Source organism: Morone saxatilis, unplaced genomic scaffold (assembly GCF_004916995.1).
Source record: "Morone saxatilis isolate NCDOM2014 unplaced genomic scaffold, NCSU_SB_2.0 Contig16, whole genome shotgun sequence".
NCBI classification, from domain to species: domain Eukaryota; kingdom Metazoa; phylum Chordata; class Actinopteri; family Moronidae; genus Morone; species Morone saxatilis.
Window position 1 is genome coordinate 14,548,333 of NW_023339718.1, and position 12,793 is coordinate 14,561,125.

The 12,793-nt window shown below is 41.4% G+C and overlaps 1 protein-coding gene across 4 annotated transcripts in view; it reads left to right on the forward strand.

Annotated features, from left to right (window-relative positions):
- zgc:63587 (uncharacterized protein LOC393431 homolog) overlaps nt 1-12,793 on the forward strand; it is a 23,072-nt gene that overhangs the window by 3,210 nt on the left and 7,069 nt on the right. The window contains exons 1-7 of one of the 4 annotated variants that reach the window (XM_035658370.1): nt 677-698; nt 1,354-1,409; nt 1,838-1,937; nt 2,028-2,114; nt 2,536-2,659; nt 3,544-3,678; nt 4,213-4,330. In XM_035658370.1, the coding sequence (XP_035514263.1) occupies nt 1,383-1,409; nt 1,838-1,937; nt 2,028-2,114; nt 2,536-2,659; nt 3,544-3,678; nt 4,213-4,330 (591 nt within the window). In that variant the 5' untranslated portion in view covers nt 677-698; nt 1,354-1,382. Of the gene's footprint in view, nt 1-676; nt 699-1,350; nt 1,410-1,837; nt 1,938-2,027; nt 2,115-2,535; nt 2,660-3,543; nt 3,679-4,212; nt 4,331-12,793 lie in introns of those variants that run through there. The other 3 variants (XM_035658368.1, XM_035658367.1, XM_035658366.1) reach the window with 3 other exon arrangements.

The window sequence follows — 12,793 nt, forward strand, 5'->3', positions numbered from 1 at the left end:
TGTGTGTGTGTGTGTGAGACACGCCACTACATTTAGATGTTCATTAACAATGAAAGTGCATTTATTGTTGTCTTTGTTCCGTTAGAGCTCAAACTAATGATTAAACCACACTAGTGGCAGATTATTTCCTCAACTAGACAATGAATCATTTGGTCTGTAGACTGTCCATCACACTTGTTTTGACCGGTCCGATCATCCCAAGCCCCAAATTATTCATTTACTGTCACGGATGATTAATAAAGCCAGCAAATATTCACATTTGTAAAGCTAGTACCTGTACCTGTTTGGTATTTTGCTTTAAAAATGACTTTAATAAATAGATTATTAAAATAGTTTCCAATTATTCCAAGCGATTAACTGACTAACCGTTTCAGCTCGAGTTAAATTAGCTTCCTAAAACTCTTCTGGTCTTCAATATCTACAATCTAATTCATGTTGGGTGCTCATTTTTTAATTTCTGTGCTTTTTTTGCCCCTGTTTTAAATGATGAATCCCCAGACAAAGCCCCTCATGAGCTGGCACTCCTCTACCTTCAGGTATCGGTGTCTCCCCTTGCTGTGGTCGGTCCTGAATGTGGTCAGGGGTGAGGCACGTGTTCTCCCTCCTGCCCCAGCTGAGCTGCCCTGTATAGGAAAGGCTTCAGGAACCAGAGGGATAAACAACCATTGTTCTCCCTGCCGGCTCGGTGAAACCACCCTGTCAGTATGAGAGATCTCTGCCCACTTTCATGTAGATACAGCCCCCCCCCACAACTACCATCTAATTGATTCAACAGTGTGAGATGTTTCCCCAAGTGTCCTCTAATGTGTGTTTGTCGCATGTCGTTGGAGAAAGGTCAGTTCCAGATTCCCAGGCCGCCTCGTTTCCACCAACCTAACATTACATAATCAGAGTGCATCCTCGTTTGGCAGCGCACGGCAGCCGGCCTCTCTCTAATGCTTATCACACTCCACCTGTCAAGGGCCAGTGTGTCGGTGATAAAATGGAGCCTGTTCTTCCGGCTCAGTCATTATGTAGCTGATTTATCAAGCTGGTTTGTTGCCTTGTCGTCTGCCCAGAGTCATAGAGCGGGGCAGGAGCACAAGACTGTAACGGTTTAATGGGAGTCTGGGAACTAACCTGTTGCCCAGAGCTCTTAATCTGTTCTCCTTCCGTGTGATAGTGTGAAAAAACAGTGTAGTCGTCAGCCTGAACGAACGTTTCAACGTGGACTTAATGTGCAGAGTTACAACATAGATATCCCAAGGTGGAGTTATGTAAAAAATATTTAGCCACATGAAGATAATACTAATAAAGAGTTTCTGTTTTCATTAACCTCTTTGAGTTTGTTTCTTTTTGTTTTTCCACCAGCAGGCTCGTCAGACATCCAGTGACCAGCAGCAATGTCTCAATCTGGAGAGAAAGGGAAGGTAAGTAACACATTACAGTTTTTACTCTTAACTACAGGAGGGGTTTCTAATATGTGGTGATTAAGACTCATGGCACTTGTAATCTCATCCACGCACGCTTTCACAGGCATCCAGAGAGGATATCCTGTATAAATGCAAGTGTTTCATGGCGAGGCTTTATTGCTTGTCGGAATTTCTCAATAATATGCATCACCGTCAGTCTCACTCTTACACACTCACCTTGTATGTTTACACCTCGTAATGTTAGGCAGTAGTTGGTTAGAGTAGTAAAACGTAAGAAATCATGTAACACTAAAATCACATAATTGTTAATCCCTTTAATATGAGTCAATACATATGTACTATACTTACTACTTCAATATTTCCTTATTATTTTCAGTTTCTGACCCTAATTCTGAACAATTTGATTGTCTTTTTGTGCTCCACAGTTCCCAGATGCAACAGGTTATGTCGGGTTTGCCAACCTCCCAAACCAAGTGCACAGAAAATCAGTGAAAAAAGGGTTTGAATTTACCCTAATGGTTGTAGGTGAGTGATCACTCTTTTCTTTTAATGTGGACTGTATTCGTATCTATAGAGAATAGAGCTGTATTTTACAGTCTCTTTGGTTTTTTTCAGGGGAGTCTGGTTTGGGCAAATCGACACTTATAAACAGCCTGTTTCTCACTGACCTCTACCCCGAGCGCTACATCCCTGGTGCTGCAGGTATACTCCCCAGAACACACACACACACAGTAATAATAGAGAAATGTCTGCTGCAATGTCTCCTGCAGAGCATTATTTCAAGAGGAATGTTGGGAATGTCTTAGTCTCAAAATATGACCCTGCCCTGCTTATCACTTGACTTAGGTTAGGACTTGTTCTGGCTTGAAAACATTTATCCGTGCCCTCCTCGGTCAGTTTGTGCATGTAAGAAAATACATTACCCTTTTAGATGACAAAACCCATGATTTCATTTTTTAAGGCGTATCCACCTTCGAGACGCCTGCGGTTGTGGCAGCTCAGTGGCTTGTGTAAGCACGTAGTTCAGGCAGGATTTTTTTATATTAATGTTATGAATCCAGGTACTGAGGTTGTCTCTTCTGTTACGCCACCCATTTATTATTCCTGTTCTTCCACTTGCCAGAGAAAATTGAGAGGACGGTGCAGATTGAGGCATCGACTGTGGAGATCGAGGAGAGAGGAGTGAAGCTTCGCCTCACCGTGGTTGACACCCCTGGATACGGCGACGCCATCAACAGCCAGGACTGGTGTGTTTATGTGCCGTGAAAAGAGAAGGGAGTGATAAAAGCTTAGGACATATTTCCTGTCTAGCGTGCTTTCTCATCCTTCCCTCCTGTCCTCAACTACTCCCTTTCTCAACTTTCATCCCAAACTCCCTATTTCCTACCTCTCCTCCCTCTGCATTCCCTATGTCTACATTTCTTTAAACTGTGTGTGTGTGTTTGCTTGTGTTGCATCCTCATGCTTGTGGTGTCAGTGTCGTCTCTCCGTCCTTTTTCCTGTTCATTGCCCTCGCATTGATGTATTTCTACACTCCCGGACCTACATACTCTCCCACAAAGGCTATTAAAAAGGACACAACTGCAAGAGAGATGAAATAACAGAAACACCTCGCTTTTATTTTCTCTCTGCAGAATTTGTCACCTCAATAATTACACTATTAAAAGAATATAAAAGTAAATAAATTGAGCACAGTTCGATGAGGCATTATAGGCTCCTTAACTGACCAGAGAGCACTGAAGTCTGGTACATTTTAACACATTTAAAGAACTATGGAGGTGTTTTTACAACAAAACATCATCAGTTAAAACTTTTATCACACCAGCTAATCAGTCATCAGTCAGCAAAAAAAGTGAAAACAGCTTATATAGTTTTTAAAAAGTGAGTCTTATAGTCCAGACGTCCTTTTAACTGAAACTATCAATCTATCACACTTCTGGAGGTACAGAATTGTGCAACAGTGACAGATATCTCCTGACACGTAAAGCTACACTACAGGCGGTGAAGATGATCCTAGACCTATACTTAAAACTGACATTCATCATCATTCTCAGTGCTGGTGGTAAACTAGTGTTTACATGGTTGTTTGGTGTGTTTAAAGAGGTTAATGTGTGTCTCTCTCTGATTTCAGCTTCAAGACCATCATCCAGTACATTGACAATCAGTTTGAGCGATACCTCCACGATGAGAGCGGGCTGAACCGAAGGCACATAGTGGACAACAGGGTGCACTGCTGCTTTTATTTCATATCACCATTCGGACACGGGTAATTAGACACACACACACACACAGACACCAACAGTGAACTGAAGTTAATGTATATCTGTATATATGTGTGTATATATATGTATATATATATTGTTGTTTACTCAGAAGTAGATCTGATCTCCCTTCTGAAGCGCACTGTAGTATGTGTGTATTTTAATTATGAGCAGTTTACATTCACCACACTGTAACACCCATCAGCAAAATGGGGTGAAATTAATGCCAACAAGGGAGAGCTAGTTAGCTAGCCTAAAGGTCCAATGAGGTGGTGAAAAGGGGTGAATTTCATCTGAACTGTAGTTCTTTGTCTATATTTAAGTTAATGTAATCAGTTACTTAAACTAAGCAGTGTTGCATGACTTAATCTTACATTATATAATCTCCTGTGTCCGTCTTGCTCCGCTACTTTCCCCCGATCTCTTTGTGTTTTACTCTCCTCCTCTGTGTCCTTTATCCTCTGTTTTCAACTGTGTCCTAATTGTGTTTTGTGTTTTATGTTGTTTTCTTTCTTTTTTTTTATCATTTTGCTCGCTAGTCTAAAGCCTCTGGATGTTGAATTCATGAAGGCCATCCACAGCAAAGTCAACATAGTCCCTGTTATAGCCAAGGCTGACACACTGACACTGAGGGAGAGGGATCGCCTGAAGAGGAGGGTGGGTTTCATTACACACACACACACACACACACACACTTTGGCTGTCCACTGTTCTCTATATACAGTCTATCCAGTCATCTTTCCCCTAGATTTGATTCTTGGCACAGTGAATAAGCTGGAATGTCTAAGCACTTGTCAGGATGTTGGGGATGTTTGAAGCGTGTTATGTGTTTATTTTTGTCCCATCTAGAGTTGTATGGTTTATCCATCAGAAAGTGGATCTTTGAATAAGACACTAAACTAATAAAGCAAAATCACGTACCCATCCTTACTGGCAGCCTGGTTGTGTCAGAGATCCGTGTTTTGTGCCTTCAGCACACATTTACTTTACTTCCCTGTTTAATTGCAGTGATGTGTAGCTTACATTTGGTGTTTTTGATGACACTGCCAGATTGTTCAAAAGTACAGGGAGGGACAACATAAGAGCGGAAACAGTAGGAGGGACAAACGTAGGAAAAGAGTGTTGTATATAATATAGAGGCAGCACATCTCATCCAGTCTCAACCCGTCCCAGATACTTCCTGCTGGAACAGAACCAAGTGTGTGTCTGCCTGCACGCTCCTCAGCTTCCTGCTGTCCAGAAGGGAGAGGACACAGTAGTGGCAATACAACACACATACACCTCACTGCAACATGTTCAGCTGATAACCTCTCATGCAAGAGGAGTTAATAGGATTTTCCTGCTTCTGTGTTACTCCTCTACGGTACTATAATATATAATTAACAATAATACTACATCACTATTTTGTTAGATATTATTTGTTTAGCACCAAAGTAAACACCTAAAACTTTAAAAATGTAATTTGAATAATAATAATTTAGATTCACATGCTTGTGCTGTGCTTTATGTCTGATATATATGTTAATGTTTCATTAACTATTTGGGTATTTTTTTTTACACCCAAACATTCTTTGGCTCCAGCTTCTCAAATGTGGTGATTTGCTTATTTTATTATATGATTATAAATGTAATCTTTGGAGTTTTTAGGCGAAACAGTTAATCAAGAAAGTAATTGTCAGACTGATGATGGAAAATAGTAATTTGTTGGCGTCCTAATTCAGGAAAAATGCAGGCAGTGTATGGGCTGTTGTTGCAAATGACTTTATTCAGCTCAGCCCACTTTACTCAGTTTTTAATTGGAAGTCAGCCTGTCTCCCCACCTGCCCGTGCGTGCCCAGACCTCCCACCTGCCTCTCATTCAGGACTCGGAGCCGGTGGTCTGGCAGGGCGTCAGGCTGACCGGAGTCCAGCTCAACTCTGTTCTCTTCAGCACCGAGTTTTCTTTGTTCAGGGCTCCTACAGTCTCATTCTTGAATTTGCTGATGCAGCAACTTCAGATGATTTGGTCGCTGTTTCTACGTGAATTTCCTAATGTACTTGAGCTTTTGTGCAAGTTGGTCCAGCAGCATCCAAGGTGAAATTCTTCCACTGCTTGTCCTTACAGGACCTACCAATTGAATTGTGCTCTGTAGAGTTGTTTTGTGTTGTGACCTTCCTCGAACCATTGAGTGTTCCTCTGGTACTTGAGATGAACAAAACCATGTTTCCTGCCACCATTGACCCCCGCCCCAATCTACATCAAGCCCCCAAGCTTGTTGTTTGTCTGACTTCTTGATTATAGTTTTGGTGTAACTCTTAGATTTAATTCTCTTTATGTTTTGCTTTTCATTCTATTCACTGTTAGACATCATTTACTGTAAAAGTGTAGCCAACAGTCTGAGTGTGCGCACACAGGGACAACTCTATAGTAGAGCAATGAAGACGACATTTTTATTTCTAAACTGTCTTTTTTTTATACTGGTATCACACAAAACAGTTGAAACTTAGTTTGACTGTGTCTAATGAGTTTCTGGTAAAGCCATTACTGTCAGGAAATACAGAGGGTTAATCTATCTTAAGATATCTGCCCCACATTTAGAAATGGCATCATGTGTCCCTAAAGAGGGCTTATTATCTCCTGTTTGGTCACACACAACTTTTATCTTCATCTGTGTTTGTAAAAATAAGTATGGTGCACTGGTTTAAAAAAAAAAAAAAAAAAGGTTTCACTATCGGGCAAAGGGATTAAGATGAATCTGATTTCTGAATGTTCGTTTACATGTGAATGTGTATAAATACCAGGACAGGGAACCACTCATGGAGCAGGATGTGTCGCCTCTCATAACTGTGCTTCTTCATCAGGAAATTAGTCCAGGCTACAACTGAAACTGTATTGGTTTTCCTGTTATCAAGTGAACCATTAAATAAGTAGTTTTTTGCAGTGTTTAAATACAGATATGCAGTCAATGAAATGTTCACTTGCTATGTTTAAATTTATCCACGGATTTTGCAAGAAAACACGGGGTGACATCTGATTCTATTGTAAACGGGTTTCCTGCCTTGACTGATTTATCTCAGTAATCTGGTTTCTTGTGTGCATATAAATGTAATCATTGCAAATGGTAAGCGTCATAGTAATGCTCATTCATCTCCATAAGTGTCTCTCAGGCGAACAAATACATCTGGCTCGAGTATTTGTTGGTTTGATCAGATTAGTTGAAGTGGCTCTTAGGTATACGTGCCTGAGTCTTTCCATACAGTCTAGTGCAGTGTAGCGGAGCACCAGGCCTTTCTTTGAGATCCGAGCGCCAGCAGCCAAGAACCTGCCAGAAAGCCGGGTGCTGAAGGATGATTGATAACCCCTAGTGTTTCTCCCACAGTATTTATTAGTTTGTTTTTTGCTGGGTACTTTCTCACCGTTTAGAGCTATTTGTCTCTCAGTAAATGCCCCCCCCCCCTCTTAAGGCTTGTCCAGTCCTTTCTCTTATTATTAGGGGGAAACAGCTTGTACAGAACAATATAAGTTTCCTGCAATGTGTCAAGACTGTTCCACTGACAAGACACAACCTGCTGCCCTATGCAGCTCAGGCTCAGCACGGACAAAGTTAACAAACCTCCCATAATTCAGCTTTCATCCTCTTAGTTCTGCTTACCTCTCGCCCGGTCCTTCCTCTCCTGGCAGTGCCTCACTCAGCTGCCTGTTACTTTCTTCCTCCACTTCTTTGTGTGTTTTTTTTTTTTTTAATTTGCTCTAATGCCAATTTCCTTCACCGGGGTCGCTGTGGTCTCTAGCTCATAAGTTGCCCTGAGGAGGGTATATTGAGGGACTGATCCTCTCAGTCTGGGACCCTCTATAGTCATATCCTGTACAGGGCTTTAGTCTCAAACTACTTTACTGGAGCACATAGGACGGTGCCTGGCTGGTTTAGACTGGAGTCCTAATGGAAGTAAAAAAGTTGTCTGAACAGAAAAGTGTGTTTTTTTTATATATATTATTCTATAGCTAGAACAATTCATCAATTAGTCAGCTGACAAAATGTATGTTTGTCATTTTCTGTCCCAAAAATGCGTAAGATTCCCAATTTCCAGCTTTTTAATTGAGAGGATTCTCTGCTATTCTTGTCTAATGTGATGTAAGTTGAATATTTGGGTTTCAGAGAGTTAATTAAAAAAAAGCTATAAATTGGGCTTCAGGAGTTTGTGACAGCCATTATTCACTATTTTCTGACGTTTTGTAGACCAAACAATTAAGTAATTGGAAAAACAATCTGTAGATGAATCACTAATGACAAGAATTGTTAGTTATACACTTAATTGATTTCACTAATTTGAATTTACTTTATTAAAAATGTGGCCAAATATTAGTATTAAGTTCAGGTCACAGTATGAAAGTCAACTTGTAGATATTAAGTTGTTTCATACTGTCAATGGTCATAACGCAGTTCAGACCAAAGGCTGTTGTGTTTTGAGGCTTGGTGCATTCAGGTGGGATTCTGGAGGAAAGTTCAGACATTTGAGAAGATGTCTTAGGAGACATCTTTTAAGTGCTAAAAGGTAAATTGACCTTTATTATATTACCTATATTGAGTAAATTAATTTTCTATAGTCAGTGTATGAAATAAGTAAGTGTATGAACTTTGTTGTAAAACTGTTCAACAATATCGGCACGTTTGCTTTTCCACTAAGTTCGGCTCTAAGAAAGTTGTATTAATCGTGATGAAAGGTTAGTGGAAGCCAGCTGTGTGTATTTTTGCCAGAGGCCTCAACCCCAATCTGTCATATCTCTTTTTTCTTTTGTGTGTCTAAAGGCTGTTCTTGTAAGCCACAGGTCAGCAATGACTGGAGAACCCAGCTCCTCCTCTGTTCTCGCACAAGGCTGCAGGCAACATAGTTCAGCCTCTTTTCCTCCCCACTGTGCCTTCTCCCCATATCTCTAGTCACTTCCCTCATCTTCCTCATCTCCTCTCCTTTCTTCTCTCAGCCAGCCTCTCGTCCTTCCCTTGCCCATCTCTGCTCACTGTCTCTCATGCAGAACCCTCCCTCCCCTCATGTTTGTCACCTCTGCTGCCATATTTCACCCTCTGGCCGAGGCACTGTCACTGTGTTCCCGTCATTGTCTGACTCGCTGTCGTCTCCCCCAGGCACTCCACTACACTCCCGCTGTGTGAACCGGCTCTACAGCCCCGCTGGGACACATAATCAGTGCTGGAACGCTCGTACCGGCCAGCATTGTCACCAGGTTTTCCTAAATGGCAATAACAGAAACCGTTTTAACTCAAAGGGTAAATTCAGTGGCCTGATCTGTTGAGCTAGGAAAGGAAAATTAGGCAGGTATAGGAACGTGATGAATGATAATGTTCTTTCTTAGTCCATGTTGCGGCCGGCGCCCCATGCATAAAGGTTGAGTGGTGATTACGTCATTCCTACCTCACGGCTCCTGTCTTTGTGTGTGTGTTTGTAAGTGTATGACCCCCTGGTCAGCTTGGGCCCGGTCCCTTTCCTGCCTGTGTTTCAAACACGCGGACATATTTATTTTTCTGCCCTCCAGCGGTTATTGTGCCTCGGCATGCTCTACGTCTCTACAGATTTAAAAACAATAAATATGCGTTTTTCCTCAAGGAGCGAGCAGCTCTATTACACACAATCATCTGTTCTCAAGTGAAGAAAGTACAAGCCGACTACAGTGTGAAAACAGCAGGTTTCCTTGTTTGAGGGCCAACATGAAAAGATGGTTTCCGGACTTTGCGGTGCTGCTAATGAGTCACCGTTTGCTGTTGAGTTCGCTGTTGAGACCATTTTGATTAGCAGACCAAGTCACAAAACCTGATGTGTAATAGGAATCCTAAACTCGCACTCTCCCCTTCTTAATCTCACTTAGATACAGATTACATGAATGGCTCGATTGTTCCTCCCCATGCTCTTTGATCAGAGTGAAAGGTGGGTGGTCTTAACTATACTAATACTTAGTCCAGACAATAGGAGTGTGGGTGTGTGTGTGGGTGTGTTTGTGTATGTGTGCATGCCAGTGTGTTGATCATCGTAATTCATATGATGCCTGCGCGTTACCATGGTTGTGGTGACTTCCTCTGTACTTTCCGTGAGTGCCTCCCGTTAGAACAAGTCCAGCTGTTCTGGTCCAGTTTATTCCGGTCTGGACCGTCGTCTCAGGCTCTGAATATGTTTCTGTGCATGCATGCGCCTTTTAATCCTGTGAACAGAAAGGTATTGTTTCCCCGGTGCTACTACGTGTCAGAGTCAGTGCTGTTTGGGTACTTTTAGTAGGAGATGATATTTGAACAGTCAGAGGGATTTGCTCTGTTCATGGTCTGAAAGTCACCCTCCATCTCTGGTGATCCACTGGCCCTCCTGGAGCTACAAAGCCCCACACGTGTACACTTTTTTTTCTACTCCTGTCGCCAGATTATACGAGTTCACAAAGTGAGGCAACAGTTAGAAATGTGTATGTGAAAGTGTGTGTCTGTGTAGGAGGCTGGTATGAGGTTTAAATCCCTCAGACCCCCTTAGATCAGGTATTGTTGGGGCTCCCTCACCCCCTCAGACTCCCTGCAGGCAGAAGAGAGCCGGCTAGTTGAAAGGCTTTTCCTGGCAGGAGAGAAGCATTTGTTCTCATGTGTCTAGGTTAGCAAATTAAGTTTGGAAACTAAAAAATAGTACTAGGAATATAGAAACGAATCAGCTTTTGTCTTTTCATGCTGCCAGAACTCTGTTGTTTGTCTTGTAATCTCGTAATTGAGGTATGTAATATGTGTTGTCTGAAATATTCTTTACAATGACGCACAGCTCAGTACTCAGTGTAAATATTTATATTTGTTGGCAGATTTGCTCAAGAGCCACATTGATGCCTCATGTGAGAGACTGATTAAATCCAAACTTTTTTTAATAAAGTTTTGTTGTGTTTCGTTGGCGGAAAGTCGTGGAGCAACTTTGCTCTTCAATTTATAGACATAACGCAATCTGCACTTGAAACTGATGGGTTTCTATTATTCTAGACGTACATTTACAACTAGAGATGTCTGTACTCATCACAGTAAAAGTGATTCAGTTTTAACCTTTAGTTAGTTTGTGTGGAAAGAGGCCATATTTTTGCTCATCCATAACTAATATTTTACATAGTTTATGACTGGACACTTGGAATTAATTTGTGCTTTTTCTCAGGTTTGTCTTGACCTGGGGCGGATTGACGCTTTAACTGTGGTAGGACGATTCTCCTGTTGTGAACAGAAAATATGAAACTCAGTTTTTTTTTTAGTGTATTGATTTTTTTAATTCTGCTGTCTGTATATAAATTATTTCCCTACTTGCTTTCACACTTCTCCAAATTAACATTAAAGCCATATTTCTGTGATCTAAACATGAAGTTATCAGGATGTAGCCTAGAATATTTGTTTAGCCAATGTGATGAGCCACTCAGACGTACCTGATGTATCTCTTATCTTATGATAAATTCAGTTAGTAGATGATTATGGCCACACTTATTAAGTAAATGGTGTTTGTTGTGTGAAATGGTACCTCTGCTCTTTTGGCGATGAAGGCAAAAGTGTATTCTTTTTTACTGATATTAGCTGCGGTGGTCTTTGTTTCATGGGGAGGTGGCCGACCTTCACTAAGACTAATGTGTAAATCCTGGTAATGCAGTAACTCGTGGGTATGTGTCTGCAGTTTATCTGTCAAGCATGATTGTCTACAGCATTTTGAAAAAGTGAAGCAATTAGGCAAAAATGTAAGCAAGGAAATGGGCTCGACACCATGTAGATCGTAAGTCACAGGAACAATGTCTGATTCTGAGGATAATAGTGAAGAAACTCTCACCTTGATTGTACATTTGTATCATTATTGAAAACTGCTGGTTGACATCACCTCAAGTTAGCTCACAGAGGTTTCTGTGTAGATGAAATGGATTTAGAGAAGGTGCAAAGTAAGCAGTACTCCGATATGTAGACACACAGTTGGACCTACAGGAATCTCATATGGGGGATTTAAGGCTCACCATGGCCAGGATTTACTGCAGTCTTGGAAAAAGAGGGCCCCTGTGCCTCAATGTGTTTTCTCAGTATGAAACAAGGTTCAAAAGGAACTGAAAGCTGATCAGACATACTACTCCTAATGGCAATGATGCACCATTTCATTCCCATGGCTACTCTGCAGACGCTGGCAGGCAGCTGTGAGGTTACATAAATGTTACGTAAAAGAGCTGCTGGTCTGGTCCCTCTTGAGTTCTCGATGCGCTTCTCAATCAGGCTTGATTCGTGTCGAGATGCAGTTTGATTGTTTTGTTTTGTACTTTTTTTTTCTCTCTCTGCATTGTTGATTTCCTAAGAATGCTCTGGTACATGTTTCTACTTCCAAGTATTGTTCCCTGTTGCAGTTTTAGTTTAATAGATACAAACACCATGCCAGGCCATAGGAGGCTCAGCTCTGTCCTCAACAATCACAATAGAAAACTAGTGTGTGTCAGAGATTGTGCTCATGCATGCGGTTAGCTGTTGAATGCCAGGACTACAGTGTTAACCACAATCCCCTCTTTTTGTTTCTTTGGTCTTTTCTTCAGCAACCTATTTGTTTTCTTCTAATGTTGTTTGTCCAGGATTCATTTCTCATTGCCTAGCAGGTGTTTGAGTCATTCGTATTTTTGTGGGTTTGCTTATGAGAAGGAACAAATCATGAAAATATTATTCCCTCGTCAGGTTGTCGTGATGAAGCAGTTGATCCCAGTAATGACGGGTTTGCAGCCTGTTTCATTATGATTGGAGGTTTTGGTTATACCTGCAATTGCAGAAAAACTGCTTAGCCATGTCTCCCACGGCTTCAACCTCTGTAATTATATCTATGTATAGACCTGCGGGTATGCTATATTTGGTCTCCAGTTAATACTGCTATTCCTAGAACCAAAAAAGGCCTGACTTTACACTGAATGTCTGGCATGATTCACCTGCAATTTATCTCATTTCTAACCCATTTTCTAACTGGACAGCATCAGCCGCCACCCTCACACTTATCATAACTCGCCCATGGAATATTTCCTCAAACAATGCTCCATATTCAAGGCTGTGAGCCAGAAACATAAGGCGATAAATCCTTGCCTTCCTTTTCTAATTAATACTGAGGCAGAGTCTTATGTAG